General features: G+C 50.3%; 1 protein-coding gene and 1 long non-coding RNA gene across 11 annotated transcripts in view; one reads left to right on the top strand and one right to left on the bottom strand.

The window, feature by feature from the left end:
- The window catches only part of SLC37A1 (solute carrier family 37 member 1), an 83,738-nt gene extending 55,960 nt beyond the window's left edge, over positions 1-27,778 (top strand). For 8 of the 10 annotated variants that reach the window (XM_017855199.1, XM_017855203.1, XM_017855201.1 and 5 more), the window contains 11 exons: positions 1,043-1,123; positions 5,880-6,011; positions 8,971-9,061; positions 10,767-10,829; positions 11,644-11,729; positions 12,730-12,778; positions 13,884-13,957; positions 15,260-15,338; positions 21,230-21,327; positions 26,110-26,174; positions 26,716-27,778. In XM_017855199.1, the coding sequence (XP_017710688.1) occupies positions 1,043-1,123; positions 5,880-6,011; positions 8,971-9,061; positions 10,767-10,829; positions 11,644-11,729; positions 12,730-12,778; positions 13,884-13,957; positions 15,260-15,338; positions 21,230-21,327; positions 26,110-26,174; positions 26,716-26,731 (834 nt within the window). In that variant the 3' untranslated portion in view covers positions 26,732-27,778. Of the gene's footprint in view, positions 1-1,042; positions 1,124-5,879; positions 6,012-8,970; positions 9,062-10,766; positions 10,830-11,643; positions 11,730-12,605; positions 12,779-13,883; positions 13,958-15,259; positions 15,339-21,229; positions 21,328-26,109; positions 26,175-26,715 lie in introns of those variants that run through there. The other 2 variants (XR_001882078.1, XM_017855207.1) reach the window with 2 other exon arrangements.
- The window catches only part of LOC108517338 (uncharacterized), a 10,150-nt gene continuing 8,514 nt past the window's right edge, over positions 26,184-27,819 (bottom strand). Inside the window, exon 3 of the long non-coding RNA XR_001882079.1 lies at positions 26,184-26,262. This is a non-coding gene — a long non-coding RNA (uncharacterized LOC108517338). The remainder of the gene's footprint in view (positions 26,263-27,819) is intronic.

Here is a 27,819-nt window from a genome sequence, read left to right on the forward strand (position 1 = left end):
TAAGATCAATAGTTTTTCTTAACCTTCAGAAACCTTTTCAGGGGAAATGCCTCGAAATGTAAAGGGTGGGATCTAACTGTCCATCTGAACGAAGTTTAACCCATGCTCTGTCTTCCCCATGTTTCCCGCCGTGTGGAGGCCTCATAGATCTCTACTTGCAGATCTCATAAGTAGCGTGCAAGCCTGGTGGTTTTTTCTTCTCAAACGGACCCAGCACTAGTGCCAGAAATCTAAATCGCCTGGGCCTCTCTAAGCCTTAGAAATCGTTTTGTTATAATTTATACTAGAGTGAATGAATAACATCTTTCTAAGTACAGACTAATTCCTTATTTTAAAGGAAGTTTGCTTAGACTATTTCTTAAAGAAAATGAAATTTTACCATTAGAGAATTTCAACAATTATTTTTATACCATTAATTATCTTCAAAAGGGGTTCTACATAGAACCCTATAGAAATAATGATTAGGAAATGCTACGTTTATTCTAGTGCCCAAGAAACTGCCTTCATTTCTTCACTTTTCACTTGGTAACAGGAGATAATTTGGAAATGATTTTGAGGTTTGGCACTCTCAGCGCAGTCCTTCCACATCCCTACCCCCTAGCGGCAGGTGCACATTCTGGGGCTGTTGAGCAAACCACACTCTGCTTCCATAGAGAAGGTTTTCTTCTGCAGAAGCAATCGGCTGACCTAGGGAGGGCAGGTGCTCCTCACATGTTAAAGGGAAAGATACTTCTGTGCCTTTTCATTTCAAAACCGTTGCAACAATCTCACCTCACACCCGTTAAGAAAAGGTAATGGATGTTTTTACATTTGGTTACACCTCTGTCCTAGCCCTTCCTTCAAGAGAGGATTTGATTTTCACATTCTATTATCTGAGAGTCTGGAGTGTTGAGACCAACGATTACTCTGTTTAAATCAATTGTCTTATGTCCTCTTGGTAGCTTTTTTGGGACGATAGTAAGTATCCTTGCTACAGTAAAGCCAGGTTTAATTTCTAGCTGTTGAATCAGTATTGCTCTAATGAAACTTTTTTTTTCCCCAGCACTCAAAAGGCTCTGAGAATGGTACAAACAGATTGAGTCTCCAGAAGCAAATCTTGAAGACCGAAAAGAACAGGCCTCTGGTAAGTCATACACACTTCCTAGAATGTCGGAGCTGCAGGAAAATTCCTTTGAGCCTCGTCAGCTCTCTGTCCTTCTGCCTATGTGACATGTGTCACAAACATCCAGGTCTTAAAAAAATTAGGTCTCATTGAATTTCTTCAGTAAAATTTGAGTTTGCCCTTACTGGCTTTCTTTGGATTTTACACTTAACCAATTCATTCATTCAGCAACTCCGCAGCTTTCAAGGTCCCAGGCACTATCCCAGGTGTTGGGGGTGGTGCTGGTGCAGACGGAAAGCAAGCAGAGACGTCCCCCAAGCGGTGCCAAGTACAAGGAAGACAGGCTGAGCAGGCTCTGTTTTCAGCTGGCCTTGGGGTAGGCTTCCCTAGGCAGATAGTGTTGGAACAAAGCTATGAGAGACTGGAGGGAGAGTCTGCAGGTGCCTGAGCACAGAAGATGTCAGGGTGAGGGGCACATGGTGGGTTGGCCACATAAGGTGCACACAGAAAACTGACATCACGTGACCAAGAAAAGGTAAGGGAGAAGCAGGTAACAGAAAGAGGCATCTCCCCTTCCCCCATGTCACAGATGAGGAATTTGGGACACAGAAATGCTAAGTTAATCTGCCTTGTCCTCTGCAGTAGTGGGGAGCCCTCAGTGCAGGCTGTGCCCACCCCTGGCACCTGAGCCTCCTGTCCCCTACACTTCCCGTCCTCGATCCTTGTAGAAGCTCCTCACGTTGCTGCTGCTTAGCTGACCACACCAAGACACAGCAGGCATTTTAAATTTGAGTTTAATCATTGAAGTTATAAGCTGTTCTCTGTCTAAATCAGGGTTTTTGTTTTGTTTTGTTTTGTTTGTTTTGTTTTGAGACAAGGTCTTACTCTGTCGCCCAGTCTGGAGTGCAGTGGCACAGTCTCGGCTCACTGCAACCTCCGCCTCCTGGGTTCAAGTGATTCTCCTGCCTCAGCCTCCCGAGTGGCTGGGATTACAGGCACCCACCACTACCCCTGGCTGAATTTTATATTTTTTAGTAGAGATGGGATTTCACCATGTTGGCCAGGCTGGTCGTGAACTCCTGACCTCAGGTGATCCACCCACCTCAGCCTCCCAAAGTGCTGGGATTACAGGTGTGAGCCACCACACCCAGCCTCTAAATCAGGTTTAACCTTCTACAGACACAGGGCCTCCTCTGGGAGAGGGCCCCCTCCGGCATGTGTGAGGGGCTGCTCTCCCTACCTTTTAAATCAAGTGGCTTAAAGGATTAATGTACTAAACATGCGTCTCACTTTTTTATTGACTGGGGAAATTTATTTGTGGTGGCTGAAATATTAGAAAAGGGAAAAATGATGTCTCATGCATCTGGGTTCTTGGATTTTAAGGAGATCGCAGGCAGTGACTAATTCAACCAAAATGCTTTAAAATCTGTACTTCTGAATTCACATTTAAACAAATCATGTCCCAATCAGTGTCCAAAAGACTGTGGCCCCTCTCTGATGATAAGGCCACCTGTTCTGAATCAAGACCACAGGCCCTTTCTTCTGGTGTAGTAACTGACCCATAAAACTAGCCCTAGCTTCTGAGTATAGCTTCTCTCTTTCCTTTTCCGGCCCTTCTAAGAAAGGCTGTTTATGAACTTGCCGTCAAGGAGCCAGTTACATAAGTAAAGGCACTGGCAGGCCTTGTTTCAGGCTGAGGGTGATGCTTCAGATGACCACGACCGGGCGCGTGCTGGCCACACTTGCATGGCGCCCCCTTTCGGCAGGCCTGCCGTTGCATTTGGGTTGGGGTCAGTGGGGAGAGTGCCCCGCAAGGTTGGCTGGACACCCTGGATGTCCCCTTTCCCAGAGTGACCACTGGGCCCCTGACCTCCACTCCTTTTCAGACAGCTGCTAAATAATGTCACATGGCAGGCACTTTCTCAGTGGCCTCGTGAAGAGACGTGTAAAGAAAGCTGTGGGATGGGGAGCAAATGTGGGAAAGAGAACGAGGCTCTGCTATCACTTGGCCATGTGGCGAGCCCACAAGTCCCCGTGGGCATTTTAGAGGATCGTTTTGGGGACGGTCGCACTTGCCGTCCCTGTAGTCACTTGTCCCTTTTCCTCCTTGACATCTCTGAGGATCCTTCTGATTGACTGTGGCTCAAGAACTGTTGGGCCCACCAAACACGGCATGAGCGTGGAGTGGGTATTTGGAGGTGGAATGTGACTCCGCCGTGCACTTTGCACGCCAAGTGGGGACTCCACAAATCTCTCTGCGATGGCCTTTCTTAAGGGAAGCTGCAGACAGCATCGGTTAGTGGGGTGAGCTTAGCATTTTTAGATAGAGTGCTTATCAGTACACAGTCCCCCCGTGCGCATCTGTGTGGATTTTTGTTGTGCGTGTGTGCGTGTGTGTGTGTGCATCAGCAGAGGGAGCCCTTTTCTCTTTGAAAGTGTAAGCCCTAAGCGCGGAGTGCGCTGGCCACAGAAGCCCCCACACCCGCCGGGGGCTCCACAGATCCCATCTGGGGCTCTTGGGACACAGACTGGAAACTGCTGGTTTAGAGGCAGAGGTGCCTCTTGGCCTCCAGCCTTGTCTTGGTCCACCCAGTGGCTTCTTGTTTGCTATGTAAGGAGGAGGCGGCAGCAGCCCCCCTGTTTGTTTTGGAAAACCAGCCATGGCCCCACACTTTCTTTCCCATCTCCTCCAGAAGCAAACAACTGGGGCGTGGGGGCTGCAAGTCCTGTTTAAGATGAGTGGGTGTGAGCACAGGGCCTGTTCTCAGCAGTAACAGCCTTCTGTCTGTCTAGGGGGCTTGCTGCTTAGATAAGGAGCAGAGGGTCTGTGTCTGTGGCTTTAAACCAACCCAGCAAGTGGACCCTGGAGCACTTCACAAATCCTGCAAGGGCCGTGAGTGGCCCTTGGGCATCTGGGTCCTACCTGAGGCCAGGTAGATCTTCTGTGTCGACCTGCAGTCACTTCTCTGTGGGTCAGAGGGTGCGCTTCTCCTGCCTAAGCGGCTTCTTTCCACTTGACTTTTCTCCAGCTGGTTGCATTTCACCCACTGCTTAAGCCTGTTTCCTACAGAACAGCCTGCGAAGTCCTGTAGCCCTCAGCTTGCTATGAGTGGAACTCGCCTGGGGCTGCCCCAGGGACTGCTTCAGCTGGGCTGGGGGAATTCGGGGCTTCTCAAAGCCCCCCACAGAAGATTCCAGTGTTTAGCCACAGTAGAGCATTACTGATTCAGTTTCCTAAACTGGACGATTAGCAGAACTCATGAGAGAAAAGTTTATTCGGAAACTCAGTCGCCATTCTTTGTTTTCACATGCCGTGATGGAATTATCATCATGCATGTTAGGCATTTGCACTCAGGCTTGTCATCTTCATTCCAGAGCACCTGACTATGTGGCCACATGTGAGTATCTTCATCAGAGACCCGCTCTCCATGCCAGAGTCCTAGCCGTGAAGCCTGGCTTCCTGGGGGATGTAGATACTGAGCTGCCCCCGAGGCCACCCACTGGGTGCCCACACTGGGCTGCGCTCAGTCCCACCTGCCACCTGGTTTCCACATTTCTTTTTTCCACTGGAAGAGAATTATAAGTATCAAGGGGCAGGGGAATGTGGAATACATTACCATTTTCATTTTTTTTTTAATTAAACTACATTTTTAGTCCAACTTACAACAGGTTATAGTGAGATAAGTACCACAAGGCTGTTTGATTTTGTGAAAGGTCTGAGATACATAGAAGCATTTCTTTGTAAGACCTTGAACCTCATAGTTCATTCATGAAGAACATTTTTATTTTATTTTCATCATTTTTTGAGACAGGGTCTTGCCCAGGCTGAAGTACAGCCCACAATCACAGCTCACTGCAGCCTCAACCTCCTGGGCCCAAGTGATCCTCCTGCCTCAGCCTCCAGAGCAGTTAGGACTATAAGCACATACCACCACATTCCACTATTTTTTTTCCCCTAGAGATGAGGTCTTACTGTGTGGCCCAGGCTAACATTATTTTTATGTTATCCTTGCTCTGACTTGAAATCCCACTCTAGGTTGGGGATCACTCTTCTTTGCTTTAATGGATGTACACTTTGTCCTTTAGGAACATCTGGACGATCAGAATTCATAAATATCGGAATAGGTGTATTTTGAAATAATGTTTCTGGTCATATATGGCCATTGTGAGCTCCTAAAAAGTACACAAGCATGTAAAGAAGTTCTTATTAGCATTTTGATAAAAATTACACATAATTCTACCACTCAGTGACAAGCATTGTTGGCTTAGATTTTAGTTGCTTTCTTTCTAGAAATAGAGCCGATAGTTGCCTAGTTATAGATGTCGATATTAAAACATTATTTGAGGTTATAATGACATGCAGTTTTGAGTGATGTTATTTAATGTGTCATAAGCATTTTCCTGTCATTAAAATCTCCCAACCTTTTTTTTTGCGAGATGTCATTCGTATGGATGTATTTGAATTTTCTAATTTTTCTCAATGATGTGACATCCATTTTACTTTATACGTATTTTTTTACTTTTCAAATTATTTTTTGCAAATAGATTCCTAGAATTTCTGGTTCCGAGGATCTGTGTACCTAGCTGTTCATGAAAATGCATGAATGCTAATCATTCTAACGCAGTGGCCAGGTGGGAATGTCACCCAGGATGTCTCCAAGGCAGTGGAAGAGAGAGCCACCAGGCACCCTTGTCATTAGGAAGCCTGGCCCCACTTCACCCAGACTGCCCGGCTGGTAACACCTTTCCCTTTTGTTCCCAATGGGTTTGCCTCCAGGACCCCGAGATGCAGTGCCTGCTGCTCTCAGATGGGAAGGGCTCCATCCACCCGAACCACGTGGTCATTCTCCCCGGGGACGGTGGGAGTGGCACGGCCGCCATCAGCTTCACAGGAGCCTTGAAAATTCCAGTAAGTAAAGGTGCCCAGGAGGAGTTTCAGAAGTTTCAGAAAGGGCTGCTGCGCTGGCTGGGGGACGTCTGGTCAGTTGATGATTACAAAGCGGTCTGTGGTTATGGAACCCGGGGATTCGAATCCGTAGCCGAAGCCGGACGCTGCACACTGGTAGCTTCAGAACTGAATATGTCTGCAGTGATACTTGGTTTGCCTCATACCATGTTGACATTGTTTTTGAAATTCGTTTTCTTCATTTAGAAATTCAGAAGGTTCATAGAAAAATGGGGCTTCCTGCCTTCACTGGAAAAACGGAAAGCCTGGCGCCCTGGGCCTGCCCCCACGTGACAGGTTGGGGAACTGAGGCCCTGACTACTGTGCCACCTGGCCCCTGTGGCCCGGCCCCTCCCCGGTACACTTGCCCTCCCACAGGCCTTGAGCGTGAGCCCATGGGAGGCGCTGTCACTGAGTGCCGTGCCGTGGCCTTCACAAGCCTGGCTGGATTCTCTTTCCCTTTCAAGTGCCTTTAGGCCGGGCGCGGTGGCTCACGCCTGTCATGCCAGCACTTCGGGAGGCTGAGGCAGGCGGATCACCTGAGGTCGGGAATTCAAAACCAGGCTGGTCAACATGGCAAAACCCCGTATCTACTAAAAACACAAAAATTAGCCAGGCATGGTGGCAGGCACCTGTAATCCCAGCTACTTGGGAGGCTGAGACAGGAGAATCGCTTGAACCCAGGAGGCGGAGGTTGTGGTGAGCCGAGATCACACCACTGCACTCCAGCCTGGGCAACAGAGGGAGACTTGGTCTCAAAAAAAAAAAAAGTGCCTTCAGTGCCACAGCCTATGGTCTGATTGCCCGTGCGTGGTGAACAGAGGATGCCAAGAGTGACAGGGAGGATGCAGGGACCAAGGGAAGAACCAGCAGCACAGGCGGGGGAAGCCTTGGAGTCAGAATCTGGACGGGACTGGTCCTCGCTGGCACTGCTGGCCTTGCCTCCAGACTAGAAGGGCACCACCGTGACCCGCAGTGGGTGATCAGTCTTGAGGACGAGCTGACTTGGAGCAGATGAGCGGGACGGGCACTGTAAGGAGATTTCTTGCTGCTTTTTCAGTTTTTATTACATTCATGGACTCCCTCAGCAGAGAATCTAAGGAGCCGTGCGCAGGGTGTGGAGAGGCTGTGTTCTTCCGATGGGGGCAGAGAGCCGAGAGCAGGGGCACAGGAGGGAGACCAGACCCTGCCATGTGGGCTGGGCAGGCTGTCCGGGGGGACTATCCAGGCCGTGCCCTCCAGCACTGACAGCCAGAGCACTAGGGAGCAGACACAGCTCTCACTTGCTGACACGACCTAGAGAAAGGCAGAGGGTCAGGGGCACAGGCCCGAGGCCCCTCAGCAGGTCAGGGCTGGAAGCATAAGCAGTGCAACCCAGACCTCAAAATCATATCACAGAAATTAAAGACTGGGGAGAACCTGGACTTCAGAACAGAAAGTATTCCAGTGCCCAGGAGAAACTGGGCCTGCAGAGGCAGACCCTGGAGCCAGTGTTCAGCCAGAGGAGAACGTCCCAGCCCAGGCTGGACACTAGCTCATGGGGAAAGGGCTGTGCATGCCGGCGTGTGGAAGCTGCTAGGTTTAAGTCCAAAGATTTGTTTTTAATTGTGTCCTTAGTAACAACTAGTGACCTTTTCTGCTATACCTTCCTCTGTAGCTACCCCCAAATACTTGTACTAAAGTAGGGTGCACACTAGTTATAAAAATACAGGTTTTTATATAGTGGAGTTATAGACAGTATGGGCTTCAGAGGCCTGGCTCAAGCCTCCCCCTGCCACCACCAAGCTGAGTGTTCCGGGCAAGTGTGGCACACTCCGAGCCTCCATGTCCTCGTCTGTCACATGGGCTCCATCCCTGGGGTAATACCGTACGTTGTTCTGAGGATGAGGTGAGGTCATTTAATGACTGCTAAGCACAATGCCAGGCCCGTGAAAGGCATACAGTAAATTACACGCACACATCCTCATCAATTGTGAAGACATCAACTCGTTTCATTTTAGAATGACTTGGCGAAGTGGAACGCTGGGTTCCCCCGCCCCCCATTTTGGTTGATTTTCAGTGCACAGACAGCCAGGGGATTCAGCACCACAGTGTTACTGGATTTCTCACTCTGAATTTTCAGATGGCCTCTGGAATTTTTATCTCACAAGTGCCATCCGCTTCTGAAAGTAGACATAAAACAAATACAAACAGACATTTTACAGAACCCACCACTCGATTTCCTCACTCATACCTACGTGTCTCTTTTCATTGTTTTCCCTGGTGCGGACTGGTTTGTGGTACTCACAGGCGGGATGCAGTAGCCTGTATGCTGACAGAATGGTCAGAATTGTTTGATCTGTGTGTTTCCAGATGGCTTTATAATTTACAGTGATTTCAGTTCCAGGGAAGAAGAAGGAGCCATTCAGTACTGAATCTACTGCGCCCGGCTATACCAGAACTCCTTTAATAGCTAAGTTTTCCGGGCGATGTCGTATGAAAATCAAACCTGTACATGTTTTCATTGACTCTGCTCTGATGTAAAGATACTGGGTTTTGATCCTAAAAGGTAGTCTCCATTTCAAAATTCAGAAATTTCATAGATAAATAGGGCTTCCCGTCTTCACTTGAAAAGCAGAAAATCTGGCCACACTGGGCCTGCACCCCATGTGACAGTAGAGTATCTGCAGCTGTGGTCCCACCCCTGTCAGGGGTCCTGCTCCTCCCTGGTGCACCTGCTGGGGTGAGTGCTCCACAGTTCCTGCATCCTCACTACACCACACAGCAGTGCAGCACTATCCCCACTACGTGTCTGGAGGTGCTAAAGCCAGACCAGCGACAGGATGTCTTTATGGGAGCGAAGTCATATTTAACTCTGATACATATTTACACACACCTGCTGACTCCACATTTGGAGAAGATGCCCGACCACTCTCTCTTTCAGGGCGTGATAGAGTTCTCGCTGTGTCTGCTGTTCGCCAAGCTGGTCAGCTATACTTTCCTCTTCTGGCTGCCCCTGTACATCACGAATGTGGGTGAGTATCCGCCGCTAGAACACATTAAGTTCCGCACACTGACTGGGGTCTGAACTCTCTTCTATCTGCTGGTTTCTAGAGTCTTGGAAACACAAGGTCACGAAGGGTGATTTGAGAGACACAGTTTCGAATAAAGTACTATGATGAAACATAGGCTAAAAAGAATTCAGATATGCAAACTGTATTGCCATAATGGTAACCTTTATGGGGCTTAACGGTTGACATGTTCTATCCCAGCTAGGGCTACCAGTTCATGAGGTACTTCCTGCTCTGGGCCAGCCTGCGTTTAAATGTGGGCTACACTGAACTTTGGATCATAGCAGCCAGTGAGCAGAAGCAAGGCCTCTGGGGACCTGAGAGAAGAAATCCCTGATACTCTGACCTGGAAATGGCTTCTGGGAGATAACTTCTCATTTTTGGCAGGGCCAACAGTTTGCTTTACGTTTCGGAAGCCCTGCGGTGGCTGCAGCTATAGGTTATGAGAAAACGTGCTAGTGAAATAGTAACATGCTCCCCCATGTCGTGTGTGACCACAGGACAGACGAGGGGATGTAGAGTGCTTAAGGGAAGGGGCCGTTGAGTGGGGAAACCAGAACCCTGGCTGAGAGGAAGCAGGAATGGGCCAGGAGCATGTGGAGGGCTCTTCGCCCAGGGAGCCAGAGAGAGTGAGAGGAAGGAGAAGACAAGAAGGCACCAGGCCATCAGGAAGGGGCAGGATCCGGTGATGTCTCAAAGAGGAGGCCTTTGAGAATGGGGGAGGCCGAGGAGCGCAGACCACCTTTTCTGGGGATGCAGATCCCATCAGAGGAGAATGCTGGCAGCACGAGGCTGGAGGCTGAATACCCCAGGAGGGAAGTTGAGGAGGTGGTGTGGGGACTGTCCCACAGCCTAGCAGGGACAGTGCCTGCCCAAGGGCCAGTGAGTGGGGAGGCAGCAAGGAGCGCCCTTGGATCCTGAGGTTCTTTCCCGGCCTCGTGACCCCCGCCTCACTTCGGCCGGTGAGCTGCACACAGCCTGGGCCTTCTTTCTCCCTTCTTCCCCTGTGGTTGCAAAAGAGGCAACATTCTCAGGACTTGAGTCTTGAACTGCTGGCATTTCCAGTTTGTTTGAAAAAAGCAAAGTTTCCTGTCTGTGCCATTGATGATTTGGAAAGGCCAGGTTTGACCCGCAGCCCCAGATGCCGCTTAGTCTCCTTTCTCACGCACGGCCGGCTCAGTCCACCTTAAAGCCCAGTCTCCTTTCTCATGCCTGACTGGTTCAGTCCACCTTAAAGCCCAGAACTTCTACAAAATCTAGTGGAGGGCACCCTGATCTGGTGCTGGGAGGCCTCTGTGTGCTCATCTGCAGCTCTAAAGTCATGTGGTCAGACAGCACATGTGACAGGACGCTCGAGCATCCAGGCTCCTTCCACACCCCCACTTCTGTGTTAATCTAACTTCATGGCGGAGGGGCCCCCGGGGGGCCTCTGAACCAAAGGTGGGATAATTAGACTGAGCAGAGGAAAGCCACGGTTTTTGGTTAAGAGTGTTTTCATCCTTTCTATGTTATTTGTTTTTTAAATCTGAGTTAACTGCTAATTGCTCCTTGGTGTCAATCAAGCTTATGGAACCAGAGTCTCGTGCATGGATCCTGTTCTGCCATGGTGTGTCACTGTGATACATGAAAGAGATCCTCGTTGTTTCACACTCCATTGTCATTTTAATAGATCACCTTGATGCCAAGAAAGCAGGGGAGCTCTCCACCCTGTTTGACGTGGGCGGAATCTTTGGTGAGTTCATTAAGACCTTTCTGCAGCAATAATTTCATAAGCTGATCCCTGAGCTGATTCGCTGCTCAGAGGGAGCAGGGTTCCCCAAGGTCTCGTATCCCCTGAGTGGACCCAGCCCAAGAGGGTCAGGCCGTCTCCTGGGGGTGGTCTTATGATCTCCCCTCCCTCCCCAGGGCCCTGACTCTGCACTTGAACAGCTTCCCTCAGAAACAGCATGCCAGCTGGGCTCAGGGGCTCATGCCTGTTATCCCAGCACTGTGGGATGCTGAGTTGGGAGGATCGCTTGAGCTCTTCTTGTTATGAAGACCAACCTGGGCAACATAAGAAGACCCCTCTCTACAAAAAATAGTAATAATAATAACTGGGCGTGGTGCCTCGAGCCTGTGGTTCCAACCTTGGGAGAATGGCTTGAGCCTAGGAGGTTGAAGCTGCAGTGAGCCATGATCATGCCATTGCTCTCCAGCCTGGGTGACAGAGTGAGACCCTATCTCAAAACTAAAACAAAAAAAAAAAGCAGCAGCATGCCTCCTGGGCAGGTGACAGACTGGCCACCTTAGTACCTTGATAGGTAAAGGGGCTTCAAGACTGGTCTAAAACCTGAACTCACAGATGTCTCCAAGACTCTCACATTTGACCACAACCAATGGAGGCCTGCGGGGAGGTCAGGCCTGTGAGAAGGCTGCCTGCCCGTGATGCATGGAGAGAGGGGCTTGGGAAAGGAGGAGGCCGTTCTCCGGGCTCCTGCAGTTCTGCTTCCTCCCTGTGGGCTCATGCCCTGGGACGTCAGTGCCTGAAGCCCGCCTCTCCGTTGCAGGTGGGATCCTGGCAGGTGTGATCTCAGACCGACTGGAGAAAAGGGCCTCCACCTGCGGCCTGATGCTGCTGCTCGCAGCCCCCACGGTCAGCCCTGCTGCCTTCCCTGGACCCCAAAGCCTGCAGACAGTTCTCCACTGTCCTCCCCACCAGCCAGCATCTGCTCCTATCTGTCCCGTGCTCCACTTTCCTGACAAGCCCACTTCATTCCCTCTTGTGCCTCCTGTCCCCTCCCTCTGCACCTGCGGGCCTCCCCCAGGCTCCCTCCCCAACATGCACAGCTGCTGCTGGTTCAGCATGGGCTGTGCGCAAGCTGCTCCTCGCTTTGGGGTGCCCCCTTGCCCCAGACAAGCTCCTGCCCATCCTTTGGGATCCGCGATACCTCCGCCACCTCTTAGGCATCGTTGACCCCTCTCGTTGTGACACACGGTGCATAGTACTTTTCAAGCATTTCATAGCTCCTGACCTTGGGCGGTGACATCCCCCTCTGTGCCCCAGTTCCCTCATCTGGAAAATGGGATGTCAGTAGCACCGTCTTACAGTGGGTTAGAAACAATGCACATCCTTACTGTTTTTGTCATTGTAACATTAGAGGTTACAGGCTTGTCAGTGGACGCTGTAGCTCTGCACATCTGCCTCTCCACTAGCCCCAGAACAAGGGCTGACTTTCAGCCATCTTGGGGTCCTGGACATGGCCCAACACAGACCCTGAAAGAATGCTGAGTGAAGAAATGCCTGGGTGGGCCCCTTGCTGCCATTGGGGGTGGGAAGCCTGAGGACTTGGCAGTCAGACTCTCAAATCAAATCAGGAGCTCCGGAAGGCTGCCCTTGGCTGGGGATGTAGAGTGGGAGCACCCTGCAGATTTCCCCAGGTCGTCCGGAGTGCTTGGTCCAAAGCCCTTGTGGTGGGGACAAGGCCCAATGCCTGAGACGGGAGGGGGTGTGGCCATCACTCTTTTTCAGGGGTTTCCACTCTTGGGATGGCTGCCTGAGAATCCCCCGCCGGGCTGTTGAGAAGTAGGTTTCCAGCCATCTCGCGCCGCCTGCAGCCAGCCATAGCTTTGACCTTGTGTCTTGATGTCCACAGCTGTACATCTTCTCCACCATCAGCAAGATGGGGCTCGAGGCCACCATCGGTGAGTATGGAGGCCTTCCTGCTTTTCTTTCGCATATGTTTTTAAAGTTCACACAACTGGCAAGATGAAATATTAAAATCAACAGGTGCATTGTGTTGGTTTAACTGGAGCACATGGTGTGGCTAAAATTGTCCCGTGTCCTTCTTTGGGTGAAGCCATCTGGAGGGGCCAGGGTCTCCTCTCCCCAGCACGAGGCTTGCCAGTCTGCGGGTTTCAGTGTGAGCCGGGAGAGTGCGAGCCTGGTCCGGGGCAGTGGCCCTGGGCGCTCAGTGGAGAAGCCAGAGGTGACCTTGAGGTCAGCCCCTCCTGAGGCCTCGGCGGGGCGCGGCAGCCTGCGACCTGCAACCTGCACCCCTGGTGGTGAGAGCAACCCAGCCTAGCCCTTGGGCCGCGTCAGGTAGCCAGGAACCTGGCAGTGTGACCTGAGCAGGGTCCGGCCGGGAGCCACGGCAAGTGCCCCCCCTCCAGCCACCTCCTCCCAGCTTTGCCAGCTGCCCTCCAGGAGTGGTTGCATAACCTTGGAGGACTATCTTGAACACCCTGCAGGCTGTGCTATCAAATTATGCCTCCAGCACTTAAAAGTATGCTTTCTGTCCTACCGAGCCAGCAGTGGGGATGTGTGTGGTCCCCTTAAACATCATCCAAAAGGCAGCTTGCCCACAGGAGAGGAAGCAGAGTTTCCTGTGACCCCTCAGGCCAGAAGCTTCCTCACCTGAGTGTGAGCCTAGAGGAGAGTTTAGGAAGTGACGTGGTCCAGGGAGAGGGTGGGAGTCTGCCCTCAGGGAGCACCACAGCAGCTGTGGGGGAGGAGAGGCAGGCCTTTCTGCCGCAGATGAAGCAGGGACCAGCCCAGGCCCAGGTCAGGCCCAGGGTCCGGCCTGTGCTCGCTCCCTCGTGGTGGCAGCTGCTGCCCTTCAAGGGTGGGTGAGCCTGAGTCTTAGGGAGGGTACGATTTGCTTTAGCGCCTTACTAGACAAGTTTAGAGGAAGCTGTTTCTGCTGCACCCCCTCCCTGTGCTCCCCAGGCGCCCACCTCGGGCTGCTCCCATGCATGCGGGGCTCTCTGGAGGACACGCTTCCATTCTCTGCCCCTCTGCCTCCCACAGCCATGCTGCTGCTCAGCGGAGCCCTGGTCAGTGGGCCCTACGCGCTCATCACCACCGCCGTCTCTGCCGACCTGGTGAGTAGAGCTGGGAGAGACGCTGGCCCTGTGGGCACCCCACCATTTGCCATTCATGACAAAAGCGGCCTCCATTACTGTTAGTAAAACCGTATTTGCAGAAGTACGTTTTTGGCAGCTCACCTACATCTGTGGTCTCCAGCCTTCCTGCACCTGCCCTCCTCCTCACGCTTCTAGAATCACGGGCAGGTTGGCGCAAAACTCACCGCTCAGCACAACAAAAGGCTCTTGGGTGCCATCCTCATGACTCAGGTGCCTTTTCACTCCAAGGGGGCAGGGGAGGGGTCCTGTCCTGGACACCTCTGCAGAGAGAGAGGGGCCGGGCTGGGAAGAGGCGCTGGGGGATTTGGCCTTCCTCATCCAGGTACCACGCCCTGCCTTGGTCACCTTTGTGTTGGGCATGTCCTGAAACTGCCTGAGTGTGCGTGAGCATGCAGACTTGTGTCTGCATGGGCATGGAAAGTTCTGGAAGGATCCACATCAGACCATTAGCAGTGGTCAGCCTTCATGGGATGGAGGCAGAGGAGAGACTTTCACTTATTTTTTAGACTTCAAAATACATAGGTTCTGGATGATTTTCATATTGTGTGTTCTGTTCTTTATTTTATATGCGTATTACGTGCATACACAAGCATTTTTTTTTTGATTGCTGGTTCATTTTTATAGTTTTAGGCTTCCAGGCATTGTTTCTGCTGATCTTTTCCCCCTCCTATTGTCCTCAATTTGTGCTTTTTCCCCGTTATCTATGCAACATTTTCAAAACCGGAGCTCCTGGTGGCTGCTCACCGAGGACCCGTGCCGGCCTTGGTTTCTCGGCTCTCCCCTCCTCCCTGCTTCCCCTGGCGTTTGCTGTCAATCAGGTTGGATTTTAGGTCCTGCAGAGACCTCTGACAGGGGTCCCAGGAAGGCCCTGGCTGTTGAGGAATCCAGCAGACATGTGGGCGTGGCTGGGAAGGAAGGCCGGTGCAGCTCAGGGCAGGGGCACGTGTCACGCATCTTCACACCTCATGCTGGCTGCTCTGGGGCCTCAGGGAGGAGCAGGACTGTGCTGAACAAACTTTTTTTATTTGAAGAGAATCCTAAGGTTCTTGTAACTAGAACCAAACATTTCTGATGATTTTTGACTCTTAAAAACCCTTGAAGTTTTAACTCTCCAAGGCAAACTTGGGGTGGAGTTTAATGAGAAATACCCTCACGCTGAGTTGTTCTGCAGAGCAGTTCAAGTAAATGGTCATACAGAGGCTTAGGTTTACTTCTCATGCTACGGAGACAAGCTCCACATCTGTTTTTCCTCTCTTCTAGGGGACTCATAAAAGTCTGAAAGGCAACGCGCACGCCCTGTCCACCGTGACCGCCATCATCGACGGGACCGGCTCTGTAGGTGCGCAGAGAGTTTTGGCTCTGGGAGGTTTGGTGTCTTAGTGGAAATCACACTGTCACATGCTCATGAACAGGTACCCAGGGTTCCAATTGCACCGCTAACATCGGGTGGGCCGGCTTCTTACAATACGAGCAGATAGCAGGGGACACGGCGCAGAGATGGTCGTGCATGCCTGGGTGGCTTCAGGGAGATGCACATGTGACTAGCTGTGTGTGTCCAGGTTTTCACCCAAGGCAGTGGTTGGCAGACTACAGCCCGTGGGCTAACTCAAGTCCACTCATTATTTATTGCTTTCATCTCAAGAAAGGCAGAGTCTTACCAAATTACAGAAAAACTAATTGGTCCAAAAGCATACAGGGTTCTGAGTGTTACCAGCATCGTCGAAGCTCTTGAAGAGAATTCAGTGGCATATTCTGGAATTTAAAAAGGTGGCAGAATAAGCAACCCATTCCCTTAGGGAGCAGGCAGGTGGGAACTGGCAGAGCGCCAGTCTCCTTGCCCATGTGCAGCCTGACAGCACAGCCATGGCCTTCCCTGAGCCCTTGTATGGGCAGCACACACAGTGGCTGTGCCTGTCGGGTGAAGATCAGGAGCTGTCACGCCTGCCAGGTGAAGATTAGGAGGGTCCTTCCTACATGTGGGAGGTTACAGGGGGCTGCCTGGTGTGGCTCTCATGGCTAATGACCCGGGGTGCCAACCTGGTGAGTCACTTGCTGCGTGGGGTTCTCGAAGCAGTAAAGCCAAGTGTTTGCTAGACAAAGGTGGCTCGGTAAACCCAGGTCAGCCAGAACCTGGCGCTGGAGGCTTCCCGCGGGCTTGTGCGGGGAGCTGATGTTGCTCTTGGCTGCCCGTGGCCTTGGTGTCAGCAGGCTGGAAACATCACAGCACGTTTCTGGGTGTCCACTGCTGTCTCAGTGATGGCAGAATGCAAAGCCCTCCCACCGCATAGCCTCCCTACTCCTCTTCTGAAGGCCAGGCTGGCCCCTGTGTGGGCTGTTTGCTCTGGCCATGCCCTGTGTCTGGGAAGGTCCCCAGAGGTGACCTCGTGCCACATTCCCTCATGCCTTGAGTCTTTGCTCAGATGTCATCCTGTCAGCAAGACCTCCTGGGACCACCCTGCTGAGAACGCGGGAACCCTTCTGGCCTGGCCTCCAGGCCCCCCTCCCTGGTCTGTTCTCTGGAGCACTCTCCCCATCCGCAGTGGGATTTGGTGCACTCCTCTGCTTTGTCTCCTCTGTCTCCCACCACTGGAACAGAAGCTCCAGGAGGATGGGATTTGCTTGGGTTTTTGAACTGAACGGGCTGCTCCCAGTTAAGAATCACAGCCAGGGCCCACGTGGCTGAGTGCACAGTGAGGAGCCAGGCCGGACAGGCCCCAGGCGCCCCACCCACCCCTGGGTGGCGGAAACCCCAGCTCCACGCTGCTGCTGCTGCCGTTTCTGGGGCAGGGCTGGCTTCATGTGACCCATTGCCTTGTTCTGAGAAGCAGTGGGCAGGGTGGCCGTTGCTCAGAAAGCCGCGCTTTGGCTTTTGCTGTTCACCAAAGTGAGGCCAGACCAGGCTCGTCTCTGCCCTTAATGTTGGTTCCTTCATTTCACTGCGTCCAGAGGGGCTTTAAGTACACTGGGTGGTGGTGGTGGCCACCCTCTCATATTCTCTCCTGGGCATCTCAGTAGGAAGTCGGGGGACTGCGGGGCTGAGCTCGGTTCTGATTGACGTTGTGACTGTGCGGCCTTCTCTTGGCCTCATGCCCCAGTGGCCTGCGGCCTGCGATTCGGTCTGACTCTGCTGTGAAACCCTGTTCTAAAAGCTGACTTGGCGCTCCACTGGCAAAACCCCGACTGGTGCTTTAAAGCAGAGCATCAGTGTAAAAAAAGAGGGAAATCATGAACTAGGTGAAAAAACACATTTTTCTTCATATTCTTCTCAAAATGAGAGGGAAGCAGAAGTCTGTGGCTATGGGTAGGGACTCTGCATCTGTGAACAGAGGCCACTGCCCCCGAGCGGGTGGAAGGGAGGCGGGTTCTGAATGCCTTCGGCCCACTCACAAGGAAGGTGGCACGCACGCCGGACCCCCTCTGGCCTTCTGTTAACCTGCACCAAGTCCTGACTGTCCGCGGAGCTGCTGCGCCCACCTTGATGGCTGCTACGTTACACCAGTGGCAGGACCAGGACCCGACTCCTCCGGGCTCTACCGCCCATCAGTGCCTGCTGCCTGCTCAGTAAATGGTCACCATGGAAACGGCACTCAGGCCTGCCCACCCCCACCACCACGCCTCGGTCATTATTCCTTCCATTATTCCCTGAGTGCTGCCCAGCGAGACCAAGTGCAGGCTGCAGTGGGAAGGCCACCGTGTCAGCCAAGGCCCTGCCCGAGGGAGTTGCCCGCACGCTTACTTAGTGTCACCGTCCACTCCTTGGCACTGACTCGGGTGGAGGCGAAGCATGACTATTGTAAGTCACCCCTGCCTTCTCCCAAGTGCCATACGGTCAGTTGACACGGTGTGCACCCAGGGCGTCTGCAGTCCTTAGAATCGCAAAAGTTGCCGTTTCTGTACATTTCATGCAGAGCAATTAAATAGCGCTGCATTTTTTCAAGTTAATTTTTATTTATTAAAGTAAAACACAATGTACCTTAGAAGCCAGACAGTCCTACAAGCTTATTATGTTGTACAGTGGCATTCCATCCCCCTCCCCAGCCCTCTGTCTAGAAGCAGCAATTTCAGCTGCCTCTCTCTGCTTACCTGTGTATGTTCATGTTTCTTGGTTCATCATCTTAACATCATCAGCTGTACTCCTCTTATGGAAGAGGGGACCTGGCTCCCTCCCACCCCACCATTGCCCACCCTCCTGCCCCTCAGTTATACTGGCCACACTCCTGCCCTTCACTTTCCAGCCAAGAAAGAAACTTTAATTATGCACCCTCAGTAGAAACATCTTGTTTTTTCCCGGGTGAGTAAACACATCTCATCTCTTCCTCTTTACATTTCCGACCAAGTTCTTCCTTCCCTGCACTGTGGTCGGCACCCTGCCCCGCCCCACCCCTTTCTTCACACCATCAGCCTCACTCTGCCCACTGCGCAGCTTTGCCCCAGAGCACCTGTCACCACGGTGCTGGGAGTCCCCCGCCTCTCTTGCCCTCAACACAGCCCTAGCAGTCTAGACCCCTGTTTACCATTCCTGTGGTGGAATCTGTCTCCTAGTAGCTTCCTGAGTTAGGGGAGGTGTGTGCTGCAAGCTTACAAGTGCAAAGTGGTGTCTGGATTCTGCTCCCGCCTGAGGCAATGCGGACGTGGAAACACCTTCTCTTCAGAACCCCCCGTCTTCCAGCCCCCATTGCCGTCACTGACAGGTTCACCAGACATGCTGACCCCAGCCCTTGCTTTCTGACCTTCTCTTTTTTCTCTTAGAAATCTCCAGGTTCCCTTCCTTACGCCTGGAGCTTTTCTTCATCCACCGTCCTGGGCACCTGGTGGCCCCTTCAGTCTGGAAACACCTGCCCTTCACTTTTAGGGGAATTGGGCCCCTATTCATTTGATAAGTTTTCTACCATTTTCTGAGTTGTTTTTTCGTTCTGGAAAACATATTAGTCAGATGTAGGCTTTTCTGGATTAATCCTTCAACTTTCCTTTCTTTCCCTTCCTGCCCGTCTCCCTGTTCTTACACTTTCTCAAGGAGATTCTTGACTGTATTTTCCACCTTTGTATCGAACATTTTACTTTTCCTGCCATATTTTCAGTGTTCACTGATGTTTCTCTGCCCTTTCAGGATATCCTGTTTTATTTCTTGTTAGATTGAATCATGTGAAATTGATAATAGGTTTTCAGCCACAAAAAAAAATGGGAGTGTCATGAGGTTCAACTTAGTCTTCTGTTGGCTCTCTGGGGTGCTGTGAGCCCCTGGGAATATTCTCCTCCAGGCTCCCTCCTGCCAGCTTGCTTGCTTTCGCGTTGGGGTATTCCTGAGACACAGGGCAGACCTTGGTTGCCCCTTCATTACTTCCCATGGAAGAAGGGGTCCTGCTTAGTGGTTTGAAGTCTTTCTGTGGGAACAGTGTGCTGGCTGCTGGTCTCCAGGCAGAGGGACCCTGTGGAACGTGGAGGAGGAGACTCCTTCAGTGCCCAGGGGAGCCTGGGTCCAGCTGCCGACATCCTTGCCGTGGCGTGGGACCATGGGTGGCTGCTTAGTGGAAGCTGGTGTCTTTCCCCAGATCCCCTGTTGCCTGTTAGGTCGCATCCCTGTCCTGAGCTGGGCTTAGTGTCCCCACAGGTTAAGCTGCGCTCTCCTGCATGGGGGCATCAGGAGGAGTCTATCAGCGAGGATGAGAAAAGAGACCTGGGATCCAAGGTGCGGCAGAGGGAATGTAGCTGACAGTTTGTGATAAAAGACTCAACCCATGCTTCCTTTTTCTCTTGCTGACCCCCCTTCCTTCCCCCTGTCTCGTGTGCTCCCCTGGGCCTGCCTCTGCTGCAGGTGTCCCTGTGCCATCTCCCTCTGAGGGTGCTCAGTGGAGCAGGGAACACTGGAAGCTGTGTTAGCTGTCAGCCCTTTTACGTCTGTCTTCCAAAACTACGTGCCCTTCGGTGGGAGGATTTATCATTTTTAAAAGTCAGTGATGGTGCAGTTCGTGTTGCTTGAGAGGTGTGGAGATAACACATGAGTAGCCAACCATGTTTACCTGGAAGTTCTGAGAATTAAAAAAATACATACAATTGCTCCTGGGATTATAAAATAGTAAGTGCACTTTGTGAACACTTGAAAAAAATGAGTGTCTAGGGCATGAAAGACCCTGGTTATCTTATCTCTCTGAGATTGAATATCAGTTCATAGCTTGGTGGAAATTCTTCATGCTTTTTCCCATGCGTCTACCAAAACAGGCCATCCTACATGTATATCAGGATTCATTTCAGTCCCTCTTGGTAAAATGCACCAGCTGCTACAGAACACATTCTTCAACGGCAGCCCCTGGGCATTTAGGGGGATACTTTATTTTGTTTTCATCATTTAAAAAAACATTTTGACATAATTTCAGACTTTGAGAAAGTTGCAGAAATAGTACAAAGAATTCAGACATTTTAGTACATGTGGTTCATCATGCACCCCTCATATGTTTACACACATATACACATATGCACACATGCATAATTTTTCTGAACCACTTAAGAGTAAAATGCACACATGTTGCCCCTTTACTCGTAACTATTCAGCGTGTACTTCCTAAAAGCAAGGAATTCCATGACCACAGTGCAATGGTCAGAATCAGCAAGTGAGCATTGAAGGGTATTAGTATCTACAAATCTTATTCCAATTTTACCCAGTTACATTCTTATAGCATAAGAATATCTAAGATTGTGCATTGAATTCAGATTTCCTTACAGTGTATTCAGGAACATCATGGGAGTGTTGGATGAAAAGAACGAACATTACAAGGCCAACACACATTTTTAGGATGGTTCTGGGAAGAGGCTGTGCCACCTTTGCCTTCTCAGTAGTCAGGCGTACCCGGTGGAGTATCCTTATCTGAAGTGCTTGGGACCAGAAGTGGTTACGTCTTTTTATTTTTTCAGATTGTGGAATATTTGCATTATACTGGTTGAGCATCTCAAATCCCAATTCTGGAATGCCCCAGTGAGCATTTCCTTTGAGTGTCAGCACTCAAAAAGTTAAGAATTCTGGAGCATTTGGGATTTCAGATTTTCAGATTTGGAAAGCTCAACCTATACTAGACCTTTTACCCGCTCCCAGTCTGATAGGCCAGGAGGAGGTAGTGTAGTTCCGTATATGTTCCTTTCATTGTGAGTGCGGTGTTGAGCCCCATTCTGTGTGACTGCCGGTCATGTGCTGGGATTTTCTCTAAACAGCACCATGTGTGTCCATTTGCCCGATTTCAGGAGCAGCCCTGGGCCCCCTGCTGGCTGGGCTCCTCTCCCCGTCCGGCTGGAGCAATGTGTTTTACATGCTGATGTTTGCAGATGCCTGTGCCTTACTGGTAAGTCGGCCTATTTTTAGTCCAATCCACCTTGAATGCGGATCTCTGTGGTTGTGGCCAAACACTGGTGGAACTTTCTCCCGTGCATTCCTGAGTTACCAGACAGATTTGGGTCTTCCCATCTTTTCTAAATATGCATAGTCTAAAGCTCCTCCTCTCTCTGGTTAGAAAAAATCAGAAACAGAAGCAGGACAGTCTTTGGTCTGCAGCCTTGGGCGGGATGGCACAGAGGCCAGGAGCATGGAGCTCCTCCCGCCCATCATCTGTCCTGTGTGTGCCTTGGGCGGGTTTCATAACCTCTGCTCCACAGCTTCCACAGCTTTAAAATGGGCATGATAATGGCACCCAGTGACAAGACTGTTGTGGGAATTAAAGCAGATGATACACAGAGCCTGGCCTCCCACTGGTCATCAGTGTCCTGGTGTCCCTCCTGCAGCCATGCTCGTCAGATGGCGGGAGCAGCCCCAACTTCTTTCACCTGAAGGGATGGGAGAGAATAAAGGGGCAAAGAGGCTGTCCATGCAGACACACCAAGTCACCTTCTGGCTTCTGCCCCCCTTTTCTCTGGGCTCCTGCTTCTGTGCCCTCCTGTGTTGAGAAAGCTTGAGGTTTTCCTCTGGGTAAGGAAGACCAGTGATGATGTCACAGTCACACAGATGTGCACTTGTGAGGGGCACATACACTTATCTTTACAAGTCACCTGGCCACAAAGTCCCCAGACCCACAGCCATGCCTCTCCTCTTGCTTCACCAGACAAAACCTTAGGCTGATCCCAATAAAAATGAGTTGAGAATTTTAGAAATATCAACTCACTCAACTAAATGAAAGTCTTATATCTTAATTCCAGGAAAGTATAAAACTCAACTTCCCCACCACATACAAAATCAAATACCAACTCTCAACCTATGAATTTACTAGGTTTAAATGGCTGTTCTTTGGATCATCTGTGGGTTTTCTTAATGCCTGAACGTTCTAGTGAAGCCTCAGATGTATTTCCACTAAGTAGCGGTAAAATTCCTGTCATTACAACTGTTCAGAGAATCTGAAATATCTTCTTCAGAAATATTCAGTAATATATATTGAAAATTGTTTTGATGCATAGCCAAACTCATAAGAAAGTAAAGGAATTCCCCAGGAGCCAGAATTGTAAAGGCAATATAAATACACAAGCTCAGGAGTCAAGGGGTTGGGGTGGTTGTGCCCACACTGGGTAAGAGACAAAGTGTTAGGCTGGCATAAGATGAGGATTTGGAACTGGAGACTTCCTCATAGAGCCAGGACCCTCGAAGAGCCATGCTTGCAGTGAAAGAGTGTATTAGATGATATCTGCACACTGGCACAGGAAGACAATGGGAATCTGCCCATCTTAGCCAGATTAAGGGAAAAAATATCCCTTGAAAATTTTTAGCCATAGACCTCCCCCACAGTCAGCTTTAATCTTTGAGCTTATATAAATATATTTAAAATGAACAAAGTTGGTCCTTAGGCAGTGATAATGCAGAAGCAAGTAGGGACAAATCTCAACCCTGCAGCACAGGATTTCTGTAGCTAACACCCTACTAAAGATGAGCTCACAATACAAAATTATGAAACATAAGCAATCCACTTTGAATGACAGTAACAGACATAAAAAATGGTGGAATTGGACTCCCCCAAAACTGCAGATAAAAGAGTTATATGCAATGTTACTAATGATGTAAAGAAAAGGAACTGACCTCATGAAAGAAAGAATAAGACCCTATCGAAAAGACAGAGCAGGCTTCAAAAACAACCAAACAGGAGTTATAGAAATGAAAAATGTGATCTTTAGCCTGAAAAAAAGAACTCAATGGATGGGTTAGAAAAGCAAATTAGATACAGCTGAAGAAAAGATTACTGAAATGAAATATAGACATGAAGAAATTATCCAGAATTCAGCACAGAAAGAGAGATGGAAAATATTAAAGAGAAATGAAATATAAAATGGGGGACCAAATGAGATGGCCTAATATTATCTGAAAGTAATTCCAGAGGAAGATAATAGACTGGGTTTGAAGCAATATTTTAAGAGAAAATAGCTGAGAATTTTCCAGATACATGAAAGACAAACATTCTTAGATTCAGGAATCAAACGACTTAGAATTCTGTACCTAGATAAACTTGCATGCAAGAGTAAGGGTGAAGTGAAAACATTTTTAACCAAAGATGCTCCCAGCAAAAATTGCTAAACAGTGTATTTAAAGAAGGAAGATAGATCCAGAAGGAAAGTCTGAGATACAAGGAGAAATGCAAGCAAAAAAACCAATATTCCTAAGGATGAATCTAAGTATTGACCATATAAAATAGGGGCCAGCTAACTGTGGCCTATTTTTGTATGATCCTCCGGCTGGGAATGGTTTATATTTTTAAAGATTTCTTTAAAAAAATCAACAAAAGAATGCGCAACAGAGACCATATGGCTGCAAAACCTGAAATATTTACTATCTAGACCTTTACAGAAGAAGCTTTCTGACTCTTAGTTTAAAACAACAGCAATAATGACTAATTTGGGCAATATAAAAAAGAACTGAAATACTGAAAATGTAAAGTACAAGTGGGACAATCAGAGTTCCAGCACACCACTGTTCTTATATTGTCAAGTCAATAGCAATAGAATGTGTAACCTTCAAGGCAATACAGGGAAATGAAGATTTATCCAAGAGAACCTAGGGTCAGGGGAAGCATAGAAAAAGCAGGGTAAATACAGAAATGCATGGCGACATGGATGAAAATGATATCAGCATACCAGCAACACAGTAACTATAAATGGACTAAACTCATCAGTTAGAAGCAGAGATTGTCAAGTTGCTTTTAAAAATACAGGCACTGGTTATTTACAAGAAACACACCTGCTACACTGGAATTCCGGAAAGACGAAAGTAAAAGAATGGGAAAGTACACGACAGGTAAATAATAACCAGAGGAGGCTGGATTTGTTGCATTGGAAGAAAGAGACCTAAAGCAGAAGCACTTGGGAGATGGGGTCTTGTTGTAGTGGAGAAGAAACCGTACCAGGATGTGCAGCAGGCCGGTGAGCTCGAGTTGGGCCTTTCAAACCTAAGAAATAGACATACCTTTTTCTCTTCCCTGAACAACATGCTTTCTGGTATCTTTTCCCCATAATATACAAGTGTTTCCTCCCAAGTCTGAGGCTGAGAACCTCCATGATCTGAGCAGGTGTCCTGGGGGGCCAGAGGACACCATGCTTCCTGCCTCACTGCGCACACTGATGGCCAGCTCCAGGGCCTGCAGGACTGCCTGGGCACACAGCCAAAGTCCTCCAGGTCTCCAGTGCGTGTCGCCTGGGCTCCTGAAGTTGACAGGGCCCCTTCTTTGTTGGTCATTCTTGCATGTGTGAGCCAAGCACACAGGCATGTTTTGAAATCGGATCTCTGTTCTTCAGAACTGTCACTATTTACAGTTCATCCCATACCCACAGATAACACTTGCTACTACATTCTTCATCTTTTTTTCTCTGTCTTAATGATGGGCTTTTCATAATCATAGGTCTCTTCAGGTTAGCACTTTTTACACATCACACTTGGTAGGATGTAGATGTGGGTAAGGTACCAGCTCAGACACAACAAGCCTGTGCCGGTAATTGGAGCTAGCGGTTCAGATACACACAGATGGATTTATTTAACAAAAACCTTGCTCTTGCCACCAGCACTATTGTTAGTACCTGCCGTGTTCCCACAACCTTTACCAACTAATTATCGCAAACACCTTTCATGTACCAAGCAGAGCGGCTGAATGCATCTTATCTGTAGAAGGGGCTCCTGTTCTCTCCAGCTTGAACTCACCTCATACAAGGGACTTCTAAGTTCCTACTCGAACCATAAGCATCTAAGAAAATAGAAGAGTTTCTGCCTTATAGAGCTGTGGACTGAGGCTTGGGGGTGGGGCCATGGGTTTGGTTTTTAAGCAGCCCCTCGAGACCGTCCTCCAGCACCCCTTCCCCGCCTCCCCTGGCCCAGTGATCCACCCTGGGTCTGAGGGCATCTGCGGCCCTCTAAGAGTGAGGGGCCACATCCAGGGAGAGCCCTCCTGTGGGCTGATATCACACTTGGGGAGAGACTGGATCCACACTGGAAAATGCAGACACACTAGTTAAATTGGGGATAGCACAATCATTTGTCTGGATTTGGAAGCTGATGTTGAGCCCTCGAACATGTGAAAGGCACAGAGTTAAAGCCCTGGGTCTGGAGAGGAGCTCAGGCTGAGGCAGCGATATTGGTGGAACAGCCTTGGTCCCCGGCCAGGCCTGGCCTCCGAGGGGCTCCCAGTGGGGTGCAGCTGTCCTGTGGCAGCCTCTTCAGACCCCAGGACTGGCGTCGGAGATGCTCACCTGGCTTTAGAGTCGCCTGAGAAACTCACAGGTGCAGCCCCTGGGCCACCAGCATTGTGGTCCTCTTGTCTATTTTCTTTTTCCCACTGTGGACGTTTTATGACTGGACTAATTTTATTCTAAACATGACTTGACCCCAGAACTGGTTCAGGCTGCATCTTTCCCAAAAGCCTTGTTTTCAGGGCACCTCCTGGTTCTTCATGGGCCCTCATCAGACAGCCCTGCCCACAGGAACCAAGGCCTCGGGCTGAGTATGCAGGCCCCACTGCTCTTGCTGGGAGGTGACCCCAGGGAAGGTGCTGTGGGGAAAGAACCACCCGCCTGAGTCTTGCGGGCTAGGTCCTCACGGTGCCCACAGCGCGGGCCACCCTGTGCCTGCCCCAGTGACGCGTGGGCTCACCTTTGTTTTGGTGCAGTTCCTGATCCGCCTCATACACAAGGAGCTGAGCTGCCCAGGGTCAGCGACGGGGGACCAAGTTCCGTAAGTCCCCGCTCGGGCCCTGTCCCCGTGCATGAAAGCCAGCTCCAAGGCGCCTTCTGTCCTGTCTGCCTTCCGCACCTGGCTTTCCCTAAAAGAAAGAAAACACATGGCTTATCTTTTCACGGCATGCCACCTTCACTCTTGCTTTTTCTTTGCTAGTCAATACCTCTGTTTGGATGGGTTGGTGGTAATCTCTCCTCAAAACCTGGGTGGAAAATGAGAGGGAACTGCCGTCTTTGGCATTCTGTTGGAGGTGCAGCCCCCTAAGCTCTCCCTGCCTTCCTGCTTGCCCCCTTCTCCCTCCTCTTTTCCCTCTTCTCCCTCCCTCCCTCCCTTCTCTCTCCTTCCTGGCCTCCAGGAGGTTGTGGGAAAGGTGCAAGGGTTTATCTAGCACCCAGTGCCCCTGTAGGAGACAAATCCCTGCTGGGCCTGGAGGGCAACCGGCTCCCCAGGGGATTTGCGTGTGGTGTGTCAGGTTCAGCATCTCTTGCTGAGCCACTGCTGGCTGTTAGAGCAGGTGTTCTTTCATCCTCTCTTTCAGATTTAAGGAACAGTGACGCCCCACCCCCGGTCCTGTGGAGGGGGTCTGGGCCCACCCTTCACAACTGCCTTTAGAGGACAGTTTAGATAAAGGGCCCTGCACAGAAAGAGTGACTTCCCTTTGCCTTTTGCACACGCACCTGGAAAAGACATAGAAGCCAACCTGAGAACTCCTGGTGCTATTTTAAATGAGACGCAGAGCTGAACAGCAGTGAGAAAAGTCTGCAGGAACTGCTGCCTGAGCTGAGCCAGAGAACCGAAGACCCGGCCAACCCTGGCCTTGAAGGCGTGTGCCCATGCAACCACCTAAATGCACGCATGACAGCAAGGTCGGGCGGGTGTGGGGTGTACAGGTAGCCTCGACCCTCTCAGGCGTGTCAGCCACAGAACATCAAAGTGAGCGAGTGCCACGCTGGCTGTGGCTTCAGAGAACCTGAATGTGCCATGTGGAAAAACAGGACACCAGAGACCAGCAGAGAAGCAGAGAGCCAGCGCCACATGACAGCAGGAAGGCCAACAACCTGATCGGAAACCAAGACGGAGCTCAGACCTACATCATCCCAGAGGCTTTTCTAGCACCCCGATGTTCCGGACTGACCTGAAAACTAATTGTTGAGAAGCCAAGGGTGAGGAGGCAGGAAGCACCTCCAGCTGGAGGCGCCCAGGCGTGCCAGCCACAGAGCGCCCCGAAGCCACCGTCATCCTAGCCCCTGGCATTCCTGCTGCCCTCCGAGGCCTCGGTGCTGCTGTTCAGCTCGGGGCATAGGGGCATGGCAGAGGCTTGGGAAGCGGCCTCCCCACCAGCACTGGGATTGGCGGGTCCAAGCCCAGCAACGGGCTTCACTCCACGACACACACCACACCTGGGACTGTTTTTAATACATAGCAAGAGTGGGTTATTTAAGATGTGTATTGTGTCATATGAAGTTTAAGAAACATAAATGGCATTTTATTTATTAAGACAAACTCCAATTGTTCTCTGGCCGTTTTTTTCAGTCGTGTCTAGCAAAATACTTATCTGCCCTTTGAAATAAAATGTTTTTGTTAAAAAAAATCTCAGAACACTCAGAGAATGTTGATGATTTCTGCTCACATTTCCATTACG

This window comes from Rhinopithecus bieti, unplaced genomic scaffold (genome assembly GCF_001698545.2).
Source record: "Rhinopithecus bieti isolate Rb0 unplaced genomic scaffold, ASM169854v2 scaffold_40803, whole genome shotgun sequence".
Classification (NCBI taxonomy): domain Eukaryota; kingdom Metazoa; phylum Chordata; class Mammalia; order Primates; family Cercopithecidae; genus Rhinopithecus; species Rhinopithecus bieti.